The following is a 23,110-nucleotide window of genomic DNA, read 5'->3' as shown; positions in this document are numbered from 1 at the left end:
GAGAGAGAGAGAGAGGGAGATTTAAGGAATTGGCTTATACAGCTATGAAGGCTAAGTCCCAAATTTGCTGGATGCGCTAGAGCCTGGAGACCCAGGGAAGAGTCAACATGGCAGGTCAAGTGCACAGGCCATCTGCTGGAGAATTCCATCTTGTTCCAGGGAGGTCAGTCTTTTGTTCTCTTCAGTTCTTCAGTTGACTGTATGAAGCTCACCCACATTATGGAGGGCCATCTGCTTTACTCAGTCTAACAATTCAAATATTACTCTCATCTAAAAACACCCTCACAGACACACCCAGAATAATACTAGACCAAATATCTGAATATCATGGTTCAGCCAAGTTGAACCTAAATTAATCTAGCCATCATACTGGCTTTCTAACCTGTAGTTTCCGTGACCTTGCCCTCTATTGCCTGTTTATTGAGGCAGTTCTATACTTAGATTCTGCTACAACTCCACATGGTAGCAAATTCAGTATTAGTTAAGACAGTTTTTCTTCTAATATAACAGAGAGAGAAAGATACTCAAAATAATAGGGACTTAAATAAATAAGAGTCTGAGGAGGCTTCCCAGGGTTGTCTAGGTAATCAGTAGATGACCAGATTCCAGAATCCTCAGGGATCCAGGCCCAATCTTCAGCCTCACAATCCAGGGTGACTATCCCAGTTCTTGCTGTTTAATCTGCATTGCAACTAGTAGGAAGGAGAAAAAGCATGATTCAACATTACTTCCACTCACGTCTCATGGGCCAGACTTAGTCATATGATTGTGGTTATTACAAGGCAGTTTAGGAAATTAGTCTTGGCTGTACCCAATTAAAAATCCCATTACTACGGAAGGAAATGAGAACAGACGCTGAAGAATAGAGGTGTCTGCTACAAGTTGGAAATTCCTTGATCAGGTAATGCTGGAAGATGCAAAGAGAATAACCAAACTCTTTTTTTTTTTTTTTTTTTGAGGTGGAGTCTTGCTCCCTGGACCAGGCTGGAGAGCAATGGCATGATCTGGGCTCACTGCAAGCTCCACCTCCCGGGTTCACGCCACTCTCCTGCCTCAGCCTCCCGAGTAGCTGGGGCTACAGGCGCCTGCCATCATGCCCAGCTAATTTTTTTGTATTTTTAGTAGAGATGGGGTTTCACCGTGTTAGCCAGGATGGTCTTGAACTCCTGGCCCCGTGATCCACCCACCTGGGCTGGGATTACAGGCATGAGCCACCGTGCCCAGCCCGAAAATAACCAAACCCTTAAGCAAGAAAGTCAATTTGAAAGATTTTACAATAATCAAGTAGTTGACAAAGCCCTTACATAATGAATGGGAGGGGATAACTGCCATTAAAAGTATGAGTTATAGAACTAGATTGCCTGGATTTTAATCCTGGTTTGGACATTTCCTGAGAAATTTTGTACAAATAATTGTCTTGCCTTAGTTTTCTCGTTTGCAAAGTAAGAATAATAATTCATGCCTCAGAACTTAATTGAAAGATTGAATAAGGTAACATATAAAACATTTAATGTCAGGTTAAAAAAGGAAATGAAGGATAAAGTTCTAGGGCAGACTGATATTTAAGGGACAGGAAAAAGAGGAAAGGCAGATGGGGAGGCGGAGGCTAAAGGGGGCTTCAGAGAAATAGAAGATGAACAAAGGAAAAATAGCATCCAGGAAGCCAGATCAGAAGAAAGTTTCATGAAATTGAGGATTAATGGCAGAATCAGGTAAATGAAGGCTGAAAATAGGCTTTTTAGTACAGGCTGTTTGTCTACTTATTTTCTTGCTGAGTCAAGCTTCTGAGGAAAACAGTATTTTTATCTACCTTTTAGAGTTGTACAAACAAAGTATTGTTAAATGAATTACCAAGTTATTTGGAATAACTACCAAGATTGAGTTTCTACATTGAGTCTAATATGTTAAAATTGAACACAACTATCATTTAAATGCCAATCTGTGATGAAAAGTTTCAAATTATGTCTCAGTGTGAAGTGTGTGCTTTCAGTCACCTCATCATAATGCTGTACAGCAGCACTTTAATAGGTGGAGGTTGTATGCTCTATGAAAGGACTGGTAGCTCAGATTCTCAGGTCATTGCTTAAGACCTATTAATTCTACTTTCTTTATGTTAAAAGTGCCTGGAGGTATATAGTTATTTTTTACCTTCAATGGGTATTTGAGACAATTGGGACGATAGAATGAATGCATGTGGTGTCCTATGTCTTATTGCCCCAAATTCCAAACTTATTTTAGCAGTCGTAATATTTGCTTCAGGGCACATAGCAGTGATGAAGTTTGCGGTCCTAGATTTGAGTGGCAGTCTTCGTGCTGCATTTATTAGCTGTGTCACTTCAGGCAAATCAGAGTCTTTGTGACCCTCGATTTGATAAATCTGGTCAGACTATATACCTTGTACATCTCACCTCATAAGGTTTTATTAAAACTCTGTCTGTGAAGCGCTCTTTAACTAGAGCACCAGGTAAACATAAGGTTAATGTTATTAATTAAGCCGATCACATGTCCTACACTCAGTTAACATAGGAGTCAGCATCTTGTTTGATTTCTGGACCAAATCCACATTCTGTTCTCTTTTATTCAGGTAGATTCTTTCTATTTTGTTTACTTATTTTTTAAAAATAATTTCTTGTATTTTAGATTCGGGGGTACATATGCAGGTCTGTTACACGGATGTGTTGCGTGATGCTGAGGTTTGGGATTTGATTGATCCTATCATCCAGGTAGGGAGCATAGCATCAAATAGTTTTTCCACCCTTACCCCCCTTCTGTCCTCTCTTTTCTAGTAGTTCCCAGTGTCTATTACTGCCATTTTTATGCCTATGAGTACACAATGTTTAGCTCCCATTTATAATTGAGAACATGCGATACTTGGTTTTCTGTCCCTACATTAATTCATTTAGGATAGTGGTTTCCAGCTGCATCCATGTTGCTGCAAAGGACACGGTTTCTTCTTCTTCTTTTTTTTTTTTCCTTACTGCTCTATTCTAGTTTAAAGAAAATATAACAATTTCCTCACAGAGGAGTATGTACAATGTGTCCAGTGTTCTCTGGAAGCATCTCACCTTTTCAGTTTTGGACTTAAACTGTCATTTGGGCAGTGAAATAAAAAGACTGTCTGTAGTTTTCCTACATTTTTCACATTATTAATTATATAACTGTTTTTCTTTTCTACATATGTTGCAAATAGCTTTATAAGGTAGTCTCATTGGCTTTCTGAAATATTAATTGAATATTAAATGGTTACGATGGACCAATTGCAGGATTTATGTTCCTATGCTTATTTTAAATTTTTAAAATTCCTACAATCTGACTTGGTTTTAAAAAATGTATAATGCTAGATTTCTGAGAAGGCAAAGCTTGCTAATATTGTGGCATCCTTTACTTATATTTGCTTCCAATGGAATGGTACTATTGCCTTGATACTCTAATGGCGAAGGAAGGGACATGAATAAAGATGAGGAATAAATATATTAATCATAGTATTTGGGGGCTATAATCTTAATTTTTCAGGAGCACAGACATGTATGATTCTTTTACTTCTGTACCAGAAACTGTAGGCAAGACAGTGATTGTGACTTCAAACTTGTTACAGCGATGACATAAAAGGAATTTGTTTATCTCCTGGTGATAAGTCGTGAAGAATTAATGAAAGAGGGAAAATCACTCTTGTTTCGGTCAAAAGATGGCACTGTTGCTGTGCTGATTGTTCTTTTCTGCATTTTTGGCTCAGCCCTTTTTAAATGCAGAAAACAGTTGAATACAGTGATCTAATTAACACTGACCCTCCCATCAGAATGCCAAATTTTCTAATCAAGCACCAAAAGAATAGATCCTAGAAAGGGAATTTATATTTTTAAAATGTGTTAGTATGTTTTAATAGCTATTTATAAAAATAACATTTTCTGTTTGAAACTCAGATATTTACCAAGGGAAAAAATAGGACATCCTGCATCGTGGTTTAAATTTTGGTTACATTTTGAAACACTCTCCTTTGGAACTTTGATAACTGTGTTTCAAGACATTTTGGGTTTTGTTTTGTTTTGTTTTAGTTTTTCAAGGTCATTGAAATTATGCTATAATTAAGATAATACATGTTTTTCTTTAAGGTGTTTCAGTCAAGGAATAATTTTTCTTTTATCTTCCTTTCTTACTCTCCTTTAGTTAGAAGCCTATGTAGATTAGTCTGGGAATGTAAAGGTGGTCTGTCTTGTGCTAGAGAAGCAACACATTCTCACCTTGTTTTAAGCCAGTTTCTTAAAAGGCTCTTGAGGCATGATTCTCTATTTTCCTCTAAGCAGACCTTTCAAGGATGGAGAACTTCAGTGAAAGGCAAATCATTAAACTTTGGGAAAGACAAAATGAATGCCTTAAAAAAAATGAGTTTATTATTGATTTTACAGTTTCTTTAAAATACAGACACGCAGATCAAAACATTTTTTGAGGGAGTGAAAGGAGGAATCCTTGGAGTATTGAGAACACAAAACAATCCAGTTTTCCTTAGAAAACGCTGGTGGACTCCTGCATATAGACGACTTATTCGTAGATGTGCCTACCTGATGCTTTTAAAAGTTAACGTTTAAATGATTTACTTGCAACAAGTAATTAGAATTAAGCTTTAACTGGATAACTATGTGGTTAACTAGTTTTATCATACTAACTAGTTTTTTCATACATGCATATTTACAGAAGATATTGTATATAGTTTTACAGTATAATTCATTTGGATCTAAAATACAAGCCAAAAATCTTATTTAATGGCAGATGTGTTTCAGAATTCAGAATTTGTTTGGATTTTAAAGAAGTAATATAGTACATACTTAGTACATGGTCTAACCTCCTTTCCACAGGGGCGTCTGGAACAATACTCCATAATCAAACATATTAATATTTTTTCAGCAAGACATATGAATAGTTATACCACATGAGATAAGTCTTGGCCATAAATAGCCTTACATGGGTTTAAGTCAGATTTTTAACACAAATGAATCTGCCACAACTTTTTTTTTTTTTTTTTTTGAGACAGAGTCTCTATCACCTAGGCTGGAGTGCCGTGGCACGATCTCGGCTCACTGCAACCTCCGCCTCCTGGGTTCAAGTGATTCTCCTGCCTCAGCCTCCCGAGTAGCTGGGGTTACAGGCACACGCCACCACACTCAGCTAATTTCTCATATTTTTGGTAGAGATGAGATTTCACCATGTTGGCCAGGCTGGTCTTGAACTCCTGACCTCAAGTGATCCACCCCCTTTGGCCTCCCAAAGTGCTGGGATTACAGACGTGAGTCACCGCACCCGGCCGCACAACTTAATTTTTAAAAACCTGTAGGTTGCAGAGCTTTTTGGATTCACAACAGAGTATAAGAGATAGACCTGAAGTGGCACTTGAGTGTATTCTGTGAATTGTCAAAAATCTATTGAGGAGTTTCTGTTCACAAATGAGGGAAGTTTAACATTATATTCTATTTAATGGTTTCTTTTTAAAAACTGTGTATTGTTTTGTTTTCAGCAGCTTCATTAACTAGGTGGTTCAAACACAAAGTGCATTTCAGCCTGTTCCACGATACACTGAAAGACAAGGGAAGATTTGGGGAAAGTTATATACCTGATATCTGCCATATAGTAACAGGTTATCTGGTATACATTCCGTGGCAAGGAGGCCATCTTCCTTTCTCTTTTAGTAGTACTTGGGGTAAAATCATTTTCTACTATATCCTTTTTTCTTTTTTTCTTACCTTCATTGTGCAGCAGACCATTGTATTATATGCTATAAAATTAATCAAGATCACCTTTGTTTCCTACAGCAGGGTTGCGAGAGAGAATCTTACCTCATATTTCAAGTAGAGTTTAAACCTGATCAGCACTTTTGTAGGAGACTTCTGAAGGGAATATGTGTGTTTCAGAGTAATGATAGAGGGATTATATTATGTCACAATTCTGCTTCCTTTATAAGTACTTCCTCCAATAAAGAGAAGTTGGTTAATGGGTACAAAAATACAGTTAGGTAGAAGGTATAAATTCTAGGATTTGATAGTACAGTAAGGAAATTGTAGTTAACAATAATTTAATGTATATTTCAAAGTAGCTAGAAGAGAATAATTGTAATGCTCCCAAGATGAAGAAAAGATAAATGTTTGTGGTGATAGATTTCCTAATTACCCTGATTTGATCATTCTACATTGTAAACATGTATGAAAATAACACATATGCCTTCAGATTATCTACAATTATGATATGTCAATTTTTAAAAAAGTACTTCTCCAGCTCTGCATTATAATTGGGCATTTTATATTAAAGAATATGGAAAACCCAAGATAATGTTTACTAGTTTCCATTTTAGAGTACTAGGTTAGCATTCTACTTAATCTGATCAAATAATGCTTTTGCTTCTACTGTTGTTAGTCATGACATTTTTCTGACTTCTACTTAAATATGATTAGAAAGTTTACTGTTATCATTAGAATTCAATGATGAATAATACCAGTCTTAATACAGCTTGGTTTGTAATAATTTCATGCATTATAGTTAGTGGTTAGCATGAGTGAATAATATGACATTACTCAGGATCTTGTTAAACCATGATACAGGATCATTGAGGAGCCGAGGGGCCATGGCACATTTAGAGAGGTTAATAGAGGATACTATACTATTATGCAAAAATGGATGTTGCTTGGCTGGCTGTTTAGTTTTCCTTCCTTTTATTTTAAAAAAAATAATAACTTGCATGCTAAAGACATTTACACAAGCATAGAGAACCCTTTTGCCTTTTACCAGATCCCAAACCTAACCTTTTTTTTTTTCTTCTTTTTTCTCTAATCCTGACTTGTCTTTTTATGTGGTCAGTACCACAGCTTTGCCAAAGTTTATTAGTATTATTCAAGTCTTTCTAGTTTCTAAATGTTTTGCCACCTCCAGAATTTAAAATTTGTTAGTGGGCTTGTTAAGACCTATTAAGCAATATCTTTCTTTTGTTTTGAGTGAATCATTTTTCTCCCCCAAACAGCCCTTCTCACATCCTACCATCTAACTGTTGTAAAAATACATATACAGTCCTCTGTTTATGGTTTGGATGAAATCTGTTTCTTGTATTTGTTTCTTGTGATAATAATTACTTGTTTCTTGTACACTACTTCAAAATGTGTGTAAATTGTTATGGAAGCAGATGATTTATCCCAGACATTATTTTAGTGGACAGGGCCCTGTATATTTAAGGTACTTACATTTTAGGAGTGTGTTAATTTTTGCTTAGTATATTGTAAAATACATCTTTTAATTTTGATTGGAAAACGAAGACCAGAAATATTGCTTTTTAAATCATTGAATTTGTCTGATTATAAAGTTGTTGTATGTTCTTGCCTTAACAGAAACTATAGTGTGTAATGATAAATTGTAATTATAGAGATAGTTTTATACTTTCTGCAAAAGCAGTGGGAGGCCACAACATGGTCTGGTTCAGTTCATGAGAAAAATGGCATGTATGGCTCTGGGGCAGAGGAACAGGGAGGTGGTTTCAGGATTAAACTGTTCCACCTCAGATCATCAGGCATTAGTTCGATTCCGGAGCTCAGGTGGTGATTCCCGCTCACCCACCACTCACCTCCTGCGGTGCAGCTGGGTTCCTAATAGGTCACAGACTGGGATTTGTCTGGAGGCCCAGGGATTGGGGACCCCGATCTATGGCATAAGATAATTCTCAGAGTAGAAAAATCTTAGCTATAAATCCTGGGAGTGAGTTTTTCCAGATTGCCTGCCTTCCTTTATCTTTGAATACAAATTTCTGATAGTTTTAAGATACATGCCTACTGAAAGCAAAAGGATTAAAATAATATTTACACAGCAAGCAGCAGTAGCAAAACAGTAAGACCATTTGACAGGAATCCCTAACATTTGCCTTATGGTTTTGAGATTAACCCAATTTGTTTTAAAAAGCCTTTGTGTTACCACATACAATTTTCTCACTTAGAAAATAATGCGGGCAGTTAAGTTATACCAACCTAATTTTAGAAAGATAAATTATGAATGTCGAAATGAAAGCTAAGCAGAAGAATCAGTCAACATTGGCAACATTATAGAAATTAATTTAAATTTGCGTTAAGCCAGGAACATATTGTTTGTAAATTATGAGGCTTCTATGTACTTTTGTATAGCTTTAATGAGAAAGAATCATACTTACTTGATTAAGCATCGGCGTTGCTAATTGTGGAACTAAGACCAAAATAGTCATTTTAATGGGAGGTTGGAAATATCTGAATTCAAATACTGCCTATATCCACAATAATCTAACATTTTTATTGTATATTTCTTTATTTTTAATTGTTGTAAAATACATAACATAAAATGTGCTGTCTTAACCATTTTTGAGTGTACAGTTCAATAGTGTTAAGTGCATTCACATTGTCGTACTACCAATCTCCAGAACTGTTTTCATCTTTCAAAACTGAAAGTCGATATCCATTAAGCACTAACTCTTCATTCCCTTCACTTCTTAGCCCCTGGCAACCACCATTCTACTTTCTGTCTCTATGAATTTGACTATTGTAGATACCTCATGTAAGTGGAATCATGTGATATTTATTTATTGTGACTGGCTTATTTCACTTAGCATAATGTTCTCAGAGTTAACCCATGTTATAGCATCTGTCAGAGTTTTCTTCCTTCTTAATGCTGAATAATATTTCATCATGTCTATGTATCTATCTACACATTTTGCTTGGCAGTTAATCCACTGATGGACACTTGGGTTGCTTCTCTCTTTTGGCCATTGTGAATAATGCTGCTTTGAACATGGGTGCAAATATCTCTTTAAGACCCTGCTTTCATTTGTTTTGGGAATATACCCAGACGTGGAATTGCTGGAGCACATAATAACTTTATTTTCAAGTTTTTGAGGAGCTGTCATATTGTTTTCCATAGTGGTTATACCCTTTTAATAATCTAACATTTTTAAAGAAAGTCTTATACGTATTGCTATAGTTAGTAGAAAATGATCCACAATGAGTGTAGTTACAACTTCACTTAGCAAATTGGCCTTTGCCTTAGTGTGTTGCTGTAAAAACAAAAAAAAGAAAACAACGCCATCATTAGATGTGTATTACTTGTTTCCTATTGCTGCTGTAACAATTTACCACAAATTTAGTGGCTTAAAATAGCACAGATTTGTTACCTTTGTGCTTCTGGAGGTCAGAAGTCCAAAATGAGCCATGCGGGACTAATATCAAGGTGCTGGCAGAGATGCGTTCCTCCTGGAGGTGCTCAGGGAAAATCTGTTTGCTTACCTTTTCCAGCCTTCAGAAGCAGCCCACATACCTGGGCTCTTTGCCCTAGGCCAGCAATCCTGTCAGTTCAACCTGGACTTCCGTAGTCACATCTTCACCAACTCTCTGCCTCCCTCTTTCAATGATAAGGACCTTTGTGATGACATCGGGCCCACTCGGATAATCCAGGATATTCTCCCCATTTTGGGATCCTTAATTTAGTCACATCTGCACATAGCCTTTTGCCATGTAAAATGGCTTGCTTACAGGTTTTGGGGATTAGGATGTGGTTATCATTGAAGGATTATCATTCTTCCTACCACAGGATATTTATTATCCCTTTAGCAGTTCACATCTCCAGCATCTAGATAGGAGCCATTTTTGTTTGCATGGGGAATATTTAGAGGGCAGTGAATCATAAGGAGAAGAAACACATAAAAAGTTTTTTTAGAGACTAACAACAAGCACCAAAGTGTGAGAAGACCCTCAGTGGTAGGAACCCCCAAAAGATCTCTTTAATCAATAAATGAATACATGAGAGGTATAGAAGTCCTGGATACCATAAAATTTTAGTTATCTGGAACCTCAGGGAATCCCTTTTCTAGAGAGATTATCCCTTACCAGTCAGAATTTTTAAAAATACATATAACTGGCCAGGTGTGATGGCTCACGCCTGTAGTCCCAGCACTTTGGGAGGCCAAGGCAGGCAGATCACCTGAGGTCAGAAGTTTGAGACCAGCCTGGCCAACATGGTGAAACCCCATCTCTACTAAAAGTACAAAAATTAGCCTGGCGTGGTGGCAGGTGCCTGTAATCCCAGCTACTCAGGAGGCTGAGGCAGGAGAATCGCTTGAACTGGAGAGGCGGAGGTTGCAGTGAGCCAAGATGGCACCACTGCACTCCAGCCTTGGCAACAAGAGCGAGACTCCATCTCAAAAAACAAAAACAAAAAAACATATAAGTGACCTCCATGGCAAAAGCTCTGATATTTATTCTTTTGTCAAATCTCCACTTTAATTTGTATTACAGAAATACATCAGATGGGTAAAAAATTAAACTACAAATGAGCTCCTAGTGAAAAGGAATGTTCTCCTGCAACTCCTTCTTCTCTTCCTCCAGTCTGACTCCTCAGAGGCAATTACTTCTGATGATTTCTGTTCCTAATTCATTTTTCAGGTCACCCCCAAATCTCTAAATAATGTTTATTCATTTTCTAAAATTATCAAAAAATTAGACATTAACTACTGCGCTATTGCAAGGATTTATGTCACTTATACCACCCTTCCCTCCTCACACTACCCTGCACCCTGCAATCTCATGCTGTACTCAGTTTCTCCCTGTCGGCTCTGAAACTTAGTACCGTACACTTAGACCTACATTTCTTATTCTATTAGTGGGGGAAAGTTCTCTTAAATACACATCACACCTTTATTATCTTTTTTTATTTATCTTTATTCTTTAAAAAGTAATAATTAGAGGCAAATATCTTTTGGCTTTTCTTTTTATAAAATAAGAACACTTACACACCCACCCTGCCTTCCATTTCTCCCTCCCTTCTACTTCCCAGTATCTTACAGCTGTGCTTTCATATTGTCAAGGTTGATCATATTCCTTCTGAGACCTTAAACTCTATTCTGTAACGTTACTAAGATTGGTCTTTGCAGTAATTCTGAACATTGAAAAGACACATATATGGTGTATATTGTTTAATTCTGTAAATATTGTACACTGCATAATGGAATAATATGTTAGAATTAAAATTCCTTCTCTCTTGGTTCGATCTCATGAGCAGAATACTACTGAAACATTTTTTCTAGAATCAGATAGATGAGAAAATTGATCTCTCCCTTTCCCTCCCAATTATGTATACTACATCTTCAAGTTTTTCTCAGTTTTCAGTCATTTCATATCTTTTTCTTCTCTCCCTTCTCCCTTCCTTATGGAGAGCTCCCTCTTTTTCTAGACTCCCACACAGCTCTTACTCCGAGGCTCCACTCCCTTCACTGCTCTTCTGTGTTGCATCCACTCTTTTCTGAATTACATTTCTCCTCTTTCTTGCTTTATCTCCTCATTTTGCTAGAATTAAAATTTCCGAGTCATCAGATATCTGCAAGTTTCTGTATTGTTGCTACATATTTATTTTATGAGTTGGCTGCAAATAGGATTCACTTTAAATTGCTTTTTCCTAGGATTTGGAATGTATTTCTCCACTGATACCAGTCTGATTCCTGGGCTCTTAATAGGTGACCTGTTTTTCTCTTTGGAGGCATTAAACACCACCTCTTTGTTCTTGAAATTCAAAAATTTAACAATGATGGATCTGAGTGTGGGTGTTTTTTATTCATTATAAAGGTGAAGTTTTGACAGTTTTCATCAAGACCCTCTCCATCCCCTCCTCTTAACTCTGTAATCTCATCTCAAATTACCACCCCTGGCTCAGCTTGCTCCAGCCACACTGACATCCTCTTTCCTTGAACATGCCTGAAGGTCTTTTCACTGGCTATTCCTTTGATATCGAAAGCTCTTCTCTCAGATATCTGCTTGGCTCACTCCCTTACCTCCTCAGAACTTTGTTCAAATGTCACTTTCTAAAATGGCAATCTGTTCTAACTGTCCCATTTAAAATTGTAATTCCTCTCATCCAAGCACTCCTAATTCTTTTATTCTGCTTTTATTTTCTTCATAGTTATCTATCACTAAATTGCATACTAAGTAAAAAATATGTGCAAACCCGTACATATATGTGTGTATGTATGTATATGTGTATAGGTTTATCTTTGTATATGTGTATGTTTATGTATGTGTGTATATATTTATATTAGTTTGCTAGAGTTGCCAGAGCAAAATACTACAGACTGTGTGGCTTAAACAATAGAAGTTTATTTTATATTTTATTTATTTTTTTCTTTTCTTTTCTTTTTTTTTTCTTTTTGAGATGGAGTCTCGCTCTTTCACCCAGGCTGGAGTGAAGTGTTACGATCTCGGCTCACTGTAACCTCTGCCTCCTGGGTTCAAGTGATTCTCCTATCTCATCCTCCCAAGTAGGTGGGATTACAGTCGTCCACTACCACACCTGGCTGGTTTCGTCATGTTGTCCAGGCTGGTTTCGCCATGTTGTCCAGGCTGGTCTCGAACTCCTGACCTCAGGTGATTCACCTGCCTCGGCCTTCCAAAGTGTAATCACGCCTGTAGGATTACAGGTGTGAGCCACCGCACCTGGCCTAGAAGTTTATTTTATCACAGTTTTGGACGCCAGAAGTTTGAGATGAAGACATCAGCAAGATTTGTTTCGTCTGAGATTTTCTTCATGGCTGGTAGATGGCTGTCTTCTCCCTGTGTCTGCTTTATATGGTCCTCCCCTGTAATTCTGTGACCAAATGTCCTCTTCTTGAAGGATTCCAGTCATATCCCATTAGGGCCCACTTTAATGAACTACTTTTAACTTAATTACTTCTTTATAGACCCTGTCTGTAAATATAGTCACCTTCTAAGGCACTAGGGGTTAGGACTTCGACTAAGGAATTTTGCAGAGAGACAGTTTAATTCAAAACATACTTAATTTTTTATATTCTATCTCCCCCAGCTAGAATGTAAGTTTCATGAGGTGAAAGATTTTTTACTGTTGTTCTGTCTATTGAGATATACTTACTACCTAGAACGATGCTCAGCATATAATAGATGGTCAATAAATAATAATGAATATATTATCTTTCTAGTAATCCTATTTGGATTTTGAACCTAAGTAATTGATCCACCTTGTCTCATTTTCAGTCAGTCTGTTACTGTTCTCCTTTTTGTGGAGAGGTTTCTTCAATCTTAACTTCCAAATACTTCTACAGAATATTCTTTATTTTGGTAACCATATATTTAGTTTCTGAGAACTCTCTTCTTGATTCTTTTTCATGGCATTCTGTTACTGTTTTATGGATATTGTATCTTTGCTGATCTATCTGCGTTTAAGAGATCATATTTCTCTTTTGTCCCCTGAATTTTTTGTTTCTTCCTGTGTCATTATTGTTTATTTTGTTCTTTCTCTTACATATTGCTTAAGCATTTCTGATCCTTAATTATGTAACAATCCTTGGTTATGCATTTTTATTTAATAATGAGACAATAAAAGTCCTAGAGGTGTGTTTTAAGAACGAGACCTATTATCTGGTGATACAACTTTCTGAAGAGCTGACTGTTACTCCATAGGCTCTCTTCATGGTAGAATGCAGAGATCTTTGATTTGGGTTCTAAAACTCATGGTGGCTGCCTTAGAAGTCTTCCCAAATAGTTTATTCAGCTTTCTTAGATAAAAACCTTCCAACTTTTTACCTGGTTGCCCAAATTGCAATATATGGAAGTATGGAATCAATGACTTCTTATGTATGCTTTTGTATGTATGCTTTGTTTTTACTTTTACTCCCATCGATTTAAAGACAAACTCATTATTCTGTTCTCTACCCTCATTTTCCTACTTTTTGAATAACAAAACAATCAACCAGTCTAACCTACTCTCTCTATCTTTTCCATGTTGATTGGTCTGATTATCATTTTCCAAGTCATCCAGCGATAAGTTAGAAGGAAATAGGTGTAAGATCAGAGGTTGGGCACAGTGACTCATGCCTGTAATCCCAACACTTTGGGAGACCAAAGCGGGAGATCACTTGAGATCAGGAGTTCAAGACCAGCCTGACCAACATGGTGAAACCCTGTCTCTACAAAAAATACAAAAATTAGCTGGGCATGGTGGCAGCCACCTGTAATCCCAGCTACTTGGGAGGCTGAGGCAGGAGAATCACTTGAACCTGGGAGGCGGTCATTACAATGAGCCAAGATCGTGCCACTGCACTCCAGCCTGAGTGACAAAGTTAGACTCTGTCTCAAAAAAAAAAAAAAAAAAGACTAGAAAAAAGACTAGAAAACATCCAAAGTAATTGCAGTGTAAGTCAGAGTAAAGTTACTTAGTTTTAACTATGTAATCTTTTCTCTCAGACCCCCAGGTTTCTTTCTAATATACTTAACTGATCTTTCACATTTTTCGGATTGTACACAGGTCTGCAATTAAGGCCTTACGTCCTGGAGGGATACTTGTATACTCTACATGCACACTTTCCAAGGCAGAAAATCAAGATGTGATCAGTGAAATTTTAAACTCCCACAGTAACATCATGCCTATGGACATTAAAGGAATAGCAAGGACTTGCTCCCACGACTTCACATTTTCTCCCACTGGCCAGGAATGTGGGCTCTTAGTGATTCCAGATAAGGGCAAAGCCTGGGGCCCAATGTATGTAGCCAAATTGAAGAAATCATGGAGCACAGGAAAATGGTGACATGAATTTGTAAACCATGTTTATGTGTTATTATATTTATTTTTCTGAACTCAGTACATTTAAATAAATATTTAAATAATTATGCAGTAACTTTCTCTGGGTCTGTTTGGAATCCTATTTAGTTAATACTTTAGTGTCTTAGAATCTAGGCTTGAGAATCGTTCAGGTGTATTTTTTTCCTAGAAATATATCTGCAGCAATGATTTAAGGTGGTGCAGATGGTGTTTGTTCTATATAATAAATCTGCTGTCTTTGCTTGGCATTTTATAGTTAAATTAATCAGAATATGTGGTTTTATGCATAACATGCTTAGATCTGTATTCTCTCTATGATAGTGCTTTGAACCTTCAAAAATGCACACTTGCCAGCGCTCTGACCATTTTCCCCCATATCAAATGTACAGATTTGTTCAAGGTTCCCCCGGCCACACTTTTGTAACTGATTGTCTCAGAACTGATTGGTATTCTGAGACTAACTTTTTAAGCAATACTATTTCTAGTTCTAGCAAAATAGCTTTTTTATTTGCAAAGTTGTTTTCTGTTAAAGACTATCTTATGTTTACTGCGAAGGTCAGTGACTCTGTTGACACCAGCTTTATTTCCCCCACTTTTTTTGCATTCGCAAATACAAATTGAAAGGGTAAATTATGTTGAAAGGCCTTTAAAACAGCAGATTCACATGCACATGTTTGACTTTCGACATTCAGCTTATAGAATTATGGAGTCTATCCAGCAGGCTATAAAGCAAGTGCTTGAGACAAAACCAGAATGATTAATAACTGCAATAACTGAGCTATATTTGGAGGGTTTTGTTACATAATTGCAGTCATAATGAGCACTACAGAATCTGATTATCTTACATTCACAATCTGGAAGGGCTTTTTATTTCACTTTGTTATAAAATGTCCTATGAGAATATGATGTCACATATTAATGCACAAGATGGAGATGCCTAATGAGAGTGGATTATGTGATTACCAGAACCCAGTGCCATTTACTAAGTGGCTCTCTATGTTTACATAAATCGTGGGAATACTGTATACGTTTCTTTCTATGTTCTTAGGGTTTTAGCTTTGGTTAGAATCACACGTTTTCTCCAGAAATTACTTCACTTAGAGTCCAAACATATTTTTCCAACTATTAAGAAAAATTATGCAGCACATCTCAAAAGATAGCATCTCTTTGGAAACCGGCCTTTTTAAAAAAAAAAAAAAAAAAAAACTTCATCTGATTATAGAAATACAAAATTCTGCTAAAGCTGGATACTTTTGAATTGTTCATTACATTCTGTGCATTTAAACTAGAGACTATTTGCTTATTAATATTTTTTGGTTTGCACGCATATGTAACCGAGTTCATATCATCAGGAAGTCTTAGGAAGAATTTTTTTTTCTGTACCTTAAATGTGTTAATCATTTGTTTTTCTTTATGTCCAACTGATATGTTTAAAGTAAAGCTAAAGGCCAGGCACAGTGGCTTACACCTGTAACCCGAGCACTTTGTCAGGCCGAGGCAGGGGGATCTCCTGAGGTCAGAAGTTCGAGACTAGCCTGCCCAACATGGTAAAATCCCGACTCTACTAAAAATACAAAAGAATTAGCCAGGAATGGTGGCTGATTACAGGCGGGCACCTGTAATCGCAGCTACTTAGGAGGCCGAGGCAGGAGAATCACTTGAACCCAGGAGGCAGAGGTTGCAGTGAGCCAAGATCTCACCATTGCACTCCAGCCTGGGCGACAGGAGTGAAACTCTGTAGCAAATAATAATAATAATAATTAAATAGAAACAAAGTAAAGCTGGAACTCTTGGACCAAATCAATAAAGTAAAGCTAGAACTCTTGAACCAAATCAAGTATATTGGGTAAATACAGAAGGGCAATGATGGTAGAAATGATGTTTTCTTTTTTAAGTTGTCATTATTTGTTTTTTTATCTTCAGACACAATAGGTTTTAAAAATAGGTTTCTTTTGTGTAGGTTAATCACAGAGTAAATCTGCACACTGTACTTTGTTGGATGTCATTATTTTCCCAGTATACCCAGTATAATGTGATGAAGCTTAATCTGAATACTTGGTGTGCTACTGAATTATAGCTTCCTATGATTACTGAAAAATGCATGTATCTGTGTTTGTGTTTGTATATATATAATTTTATTACTTAAAGCAATTGCACCAAAACCAAAAATTGACAAGTGGGATCTAATTAAACTAAAGAGCTTCTGTACAGCAAAAGAAACTATCAACAGAGTAACAGACAACTTACAGGATGGGAGGAATATTTGCAAATTATGCATCTGCCAAAGGTCTAATATCCAGAATCTATAAGGAACTTAAATCAGCAAGCAAAAAACAAATAACGTTATTAAAAACTGAGCAAAGGACATGAATAGACATTTCTCAAAAGAAGACATCCAAATGGCCAACAAACATTTGAAAAAGTGCTCTTCATCACTAATCATCAGAGAAATGCAAATCAAAACACACTGAGATAATATTTTACACCAGTCAGAATGGCTATTATTAAAAAGTCAATAAAATAAAAAAAATAACAGATGCTGGTGAGGCTGTGGAGAAAAGGACCTGCTTATACACTGTTGGTAGAAATGTAAATTACTTCAGCCTCTGTGGAAAGCAGTTTGGAGATTTCTCAAAGGACTTAAAACAGGATTGCCATTTGACCCAGCAATCCCATTAGTGGGTGTATACCCACAGGAAAACAAATTGTCCTACCAAAAAAAGACGTATATGCTTGTGTGTTCATCACAGTAATATTCACAATAGCAAAGATGTGGAATCACCCTAACTGCCCATCAACAGTGAATTGTATAAAGGAAATGTGGTACATGTACCCCGTGTGATATTAACACAGTGATAAAAAAGAATGAAATCATGTCTTTTGCAACAACATGGATGCAGGTGGATGCTTTTCTCCTAAGCAAATTCAGGAACAGAAAACTAAATATTAATACATGTTCTCACTTATAAATGGGAGCTACACATCAAGTATACATGGGCATAAAGAAGGAAACAGTAGACACTGGTGATACTAGAGTGGGGAGGGAAGGAGGGAGGTGTGGGCTGAAAAACTACCTGTTGGGTACTGCACTCACTACCTGGGTGACGGGATCATCTGTACCCCAAACGTCAGCATCATTCAGTATACCCATGTAACACACCTGTTCATGTATCCCCTGAATCTAAAAAGTTGAAATTATTTTTTTAAATGAGAAGATAAAAAAAAATTATAATGAAATAGATAACATTTATTGAGCATTGAATATTCTGTAAATTGTTTATATATGTTGTCTTTTTTTTTTTTTTTTTTTGAGGTGGAGTCTCACTCTGTCACACAGGCTGGATGGAGGGCAGTGGCGTGATCTCAGCTCACTGCAACCTCTGCCTCCTGGGTTCAAGCAATTTTCTGCCTCAGCCTCCCAAGTAGCTGAGATTGCAGGCACCCGCCACCACGCCTGGCTAATTTTTTTGGTATTTTTAGTAGAGATGGGGTTTCACCATCTTGGCCAGGTTGGTCTTGAACTCCTGACCTTGTGATCCACCTACCTTGGCCTCCCAAAGTGCTGGGATTACAGGCGTGAGCCCCTGCGCCCTCTGTATATGTTGTCTTTATTGATGTTTAAAACAAACTCAGGAATAAATATTATAACCCCCTTTTGTGAATGAGAAAACCAAAGCTCAGCTCTGTTTGTAGTTTGCCAAGGCTACACTGGTAAGTAAAGGGTACAGCCAATAGACTGTATAGATATATGAAGATAGACTGTATAGCTATATGAAGATAGACTGTATAGCTATATGAAGATAGACTGTATAGATATATGAAGTGGGGATGGGGGCCAAGGAGCCATTACTGCTGTTTGGAAATACTTACCTCTCGTAGATCCAGCTTTAATGTTTTTCTGACATCCTAATAATAGCAGACCCTGCACAAAGTGGTTATCAGGGTTAATACTGTGAAGAGACAAAATGATTAGAATAGTTTTACCAAAGATAATGAAATCTTGCATAGTGTCTGCGTTTTTCCATTGATTGGAGTGCATCCTTAGAAAACCGAATGTAACGAAAACCCAGGACATTTTTGGAAATTGTATGCTTTCTAGCAACTTTATGTGAATTTTTATACAAACACTGTTTTATGAGTTATATAAAATGTTCTAAAACTAGAAAAAGCATGATCTGGTAACATGTTACTTTCTTAGAGCACTGGTTTCTCAGAACATCTTTCTGCATGGCCTCCTCACCCCCATCCCAGGGGAGAACATGAATTTTCTGGGGGATTTCACCCTCTGGGGCTTCCGCACTCTGGGTGTCAGGAGTACAGCTCACAGGCTTTCAGTTTGGCCACAGCTGAATGATTGAGAACTTACCAGATAAATCTTCCAAACCCATTTCTCCACAAACCACTTCCCGGCCATGCAGTGGGAGGCTCGTTTGACCTTCGTTAACCTTTCCTGGTCAGGTGCCAGGCCAGTCTTGCAAAGCCAGCAGAGTTTCATTTTCATTTAAACCCTTTTTTTTTTTTTTCCACTTTGAATCAAATGGAATTTAGTTCCTCCCACTGCCCCCAACCCAGCTAGAGTGCAGTGATGTCGTCATGGCTCGCTGCAGCCTCAACTTCCTGGGCTCAAGTTACCTTTTTGCCTTAGTCTCCTAAGTAGCCTGGACTACAGGTCCACACTATCATGCCTAGCTAATGTTATTATTATTATTGTAGAGATATGACCTCACCAGGCTGGTTTCAAATCCCTGGCCTCAAGCGATCCTCCTACTTCAGCCTCCCAAAGTAGTGGGATTACATGTGTGAGCCATTGTGCTCGACCTCATGTATTATTATTTGTAAAAAAAGGATGCATGTTTTCCCTCACCTTCTCTTCTCTTTGGCTAATTATAAATCATTAAACTTCATATGTCATAGTTAAAGGGTAGAACCATGATCAAAACCGGTTCCAACACCCAGGCCTTTTTCCCAACACTGTGCTGTCTCACAGAGTGGAGGTTATTTGAACCCTCAAGATTATTAACTGACTTTACCCCTATTTTCCATTGTTCAGTTTCCTCCTTTTGTGTAATACCCTATTCCCAGGGAATGAAAGGATTAATCAATACTTGGGGAAAAAACAACCTTTGAACTGTTTCAGGCCATAGTCTAAAGAAGTGTGTCTTGTGATTTTGATACCCGGAAATCTCCAGTGGAGGGTATTCTCTGCCTTCCTTTTCTTTGCAGATGCTGAGCTGAAGAATGGGAATTTGGAGCAGACTTGCAGTGTCGGTTGTAAAGCAAAGAGTAATTGATATTAGTTTCTGTGACATTGAGTTACTTTCAAAATAGCTTTATAAAAATTTAGGTTGCTTACCAACACATTAACTTCTCCCTGCCATCCGCACGCTTAGCAGCCACTAGTTTCAGAAATAGACTGTGAATAAATGTAATGCATTGAAATGGTTTGTACTGAATTTTTTTAAGCATCAGATATTATCTGTGGTTGGAAATCAAAGTGTCTTGCAGTTCTTTACCTTATTATGTATATTCCTATAACCTTATACTTAGATTGCATATTACTCCCTTAGAAGTATTGTGAAAAATATTCTTTCATACAATGTGGGCAGGTAGGAAATAATAACTACCTGCACACCTGGCTACGTGACCAAATAATCACAAATCTAATAGACCCGTATCCAAGAAGCCTTTATGCCCGGGAGATAATCTGCATAGATGAATTCAACTCATCTGTAATACAAAGAGAAAATTAGAACCAATAGCAATAATTTTATTAGATGCCAAAAAGTCCTTTGATGCAATTGAATGAGACTACTTGTATTATGTGTTAGGTAAATTTGGCTTTGGGGACAAATAGAGCAGATAGCACAATTTATTTTCAATCCATTTATATGGTTTGAACCAACGGTTTACAATCTCCCTTTCCCTGCCTCATTGCGGCACTGGGGAGGGAAGTAAGGATGGTGCCCATCTCTGATGTTACTCTTCAGACTGACATTGAAGCTAGAAAATCTCACAGATCCCATTGGTAGCTGAAGAATATTCAGATGGAGGTTCACAAGTTAACTAATGTATGCTGATAATCTACTACTTTTGCTGAAAGCTCTAACAGCATCTGTCCTGAAAACGTGAAGAGTAATGTCAGAATTTGGAGTGACTTCAGGCAAAGTCAATGGGAGAGAACCAGAAATACTATCTTGACAGAAGAGTTTCTATTAATATTATTGTGTGATATTTAAAATAAAATAAAAATTTTAAAAGAATTGATATGGGATTCTCATTAGGGAATGATTAAACACTAGAGTAAAGAAGACATTTTAAAATTGACCTGTAAGTCAGTGCTAAGCTTTTTAAAAAATGGGTACTACTAAATCTAAGGAGGAAGAAAGTGTAGTAGAGCTTATATCTCTTTAAAATTTAATTTGTTAACTCAAAGATTAACTCCATACCTTTCTGAAACTTTTCCCAAATGAAAAAAGTAATTTCCTTAGTCACGTGAGGACATATTGTTATGTTGAAACCCAGGGAAAGCATATGCTACCTTAGGAAAGAGAACGTTTGCCCCACTGGAAGCTATTTAATGGTATATGGCATGACTCAATTAAGCTTGCTATGGCTTGTCAAAAGGAATTTTCCACTGTGTATTGCTATGGAATAGCCTATTACACACAAATAACTACACAACCTAGCAGAACCAACAGACTAAAAATGTATATAGTTCATTGAAAAATAAAACACAAAGGCATAGCATCCAGCTCCTTCTTAGTTCTTAAAAGCCAGTGGAAATAGAATTGCAGATATTAACAAGAATAGACAAAGTTCAGAGAGATTGGCAATGGTGAAAGGAAAGGAGAGGGACAGAGCTTCTATCAGCTTTACAATTTTTAAGTTGCACAGAGAAAGACTCTTCACCTATTTATCCACACAAAGTGTTAACAACTTTTTCAAAATGGTAAACCTTTCTTCGTCAAGGTATTTACAGTAATTGCTAGGGTGAGGGGCAGTGGGGAGAGAACTGGAGAACTTGTGTTGACTTGTGAATTAATGTTACTGGGGAAGGATTACTGTGGGCTCATAGCTTACAGCTGCCAACTCTCAAAAGGGAAGGGAGGTTATGATGGTGACAACTAGCTCTGATGCCACTGGAAATTGTTTTGTGTGGTATTTTTAGTCATGAATAGCCAAGATAACTAGTTATACCACATTTTCACCTGATAATCATTTATCTTAAATTGATCATAAAAGCTTCAGGTTAAGTCCTATATTGTAATAAATGTGTTTATAAACACAAAGTTAATCTTTGAGTTAGCAAATTAAATTTTAAAGAGATATAAGCTCCACCACACTTTCTTCCTCCTTAGATTTAGTATAACCCATTTTTTAAAAAGCTTAGCACTGAATTACAGGTCAATTTTAAAATGTCTTCTTTACTCTATTGTTTACAGCAGACATAACACAAATCAAACTACCTATGTTCGTTCTTCCTTAAAAGACTGCTTTGTGATAGTAAAGATAATCTCTGTAAATCTTCTATATGAAGCTGTACCTCTGCCCATTAATGCATTATTTTCAGCTACCTAGTCAACTTGGCCATATAGAATTAATTCAATAGATTCTTCTTACACCCAACAGTATTGAGTTGGCAGAAGCAATTTGATACAATTTTAGAAAAGGTGGTTTTTGAACCAGGAGAAGTTTAAGTGATATCTGTGTCAGAGCCTAGATTGAGTCAGTCAAGCATGTTTCAAGAGCAAGGGACAGTGTGGTAAGGCATGAAGGGTTTAGGATGCACCACCAGGAAGCATATTACTACTCCCAACAAAGTGTAGGTGTTCATCTATCTGGTCACACCTTCTACTAATACATCCACTGAGGACTACAGTATCTAGTTCATGTCTTCCCCATCAGAACTTTTGCCACCATCCTGGCTGAATTCATCATGTCTGTGGAAAACCTATCCAATATCCTGCCTTCCTGGCTCCTTGATTGCCTCTTCTCCAACAGCTTTTGTCTCCATGTTCTTCATTCAGTAACTGACACTCCTGAGCATTTCCTAGAACCTGGCATTGTCTAGAGTCACACTCTCCAATGGATCTTTCTGCATTGTTTTATCTGCTCTATCAAATATGTACAGTACCAGCCATATGTGTCTATTCGTCACTTAAAATGTGGCTAGTGTGACTGGGTGAAGTGGCTCACACCTGTAATCCCAACACTTTGGGAGGCCGAGGTGGGCAGATCATTTGAGCCCAGGAGTTCAGGATCAGCCTGGGCAACATGGCAAAACCCCATATCTTTAAAAAAAAAAAAAAAAAAATATATATATATATATATATAAATATAGATATAAAATAAAAATATATATTATATATATTTTATATATATATAGAGAGAGAGAGAGAGAGAGAAAATTAGCTGGGAGTGGTGGCACGTGCCTCTAGTCCTAGCTACTTGGGAGGCTGAACTGGGAGGATTGCCTGAACCCAGGAGGCGGAGGTTGCAGTGAGCTGAGAATGTGCCACTGCAA

The 23,110-nt window shown here is 37.2% G+C and overlaps 1 protein-coding gene across 13 annotated transcripts in view; it reads left to right on the top strand.

The window, feature by feature from the left end:
* LOC105477421 (NOP2/Sun RNA methyltransferase 3) overlaps positions 1-23,110 on the top strand; it is a 258,079-nt gene that overhangs the window by 45,773 nt on the left and 189,196 nt on the right. Inside the window, exon 6 of one of the 13 annotated variants that reach the window (XM_011733905.3) lies at positions 14,293-17,824. The exons of 11 other annotated variants lie outside the window; for them this stretch is intronic. In XM_011733905.3, coding sequence (XP_011732207.1) covers positions 14,293-14,572 — 280 coding nt within the window. In that variant the 3' untranslated portion in view covers positions 14,573-17,824. Of the gene's footprint in view, positions 1-14,292; positions 17,825-23,110 lie in introns of those variants that run through there. One more of the 13 variants, XM_011733906.2, reaches the window with a different exon arrangement.

This window comes from Macaca nemestrina, chromosome 2, assembly GCF_043159975.1.
Source record: "Macaca nemestrina isolate mMacNem1 chromosome 2, mMacNem.hap1, whole genome shotgun sequence".
Taxonomy (NCBI): Eukaryota; Metazoa; Chordata; class Mammalia; order Primates; family Cercopithecidae; genus Macaca; species Macaca nemestrina.
The sequence above is the reverse complement of the archived record's forward strand: the minus strand, read 5'-3'. Positions and strand labels throughout refer to the sequence as shown.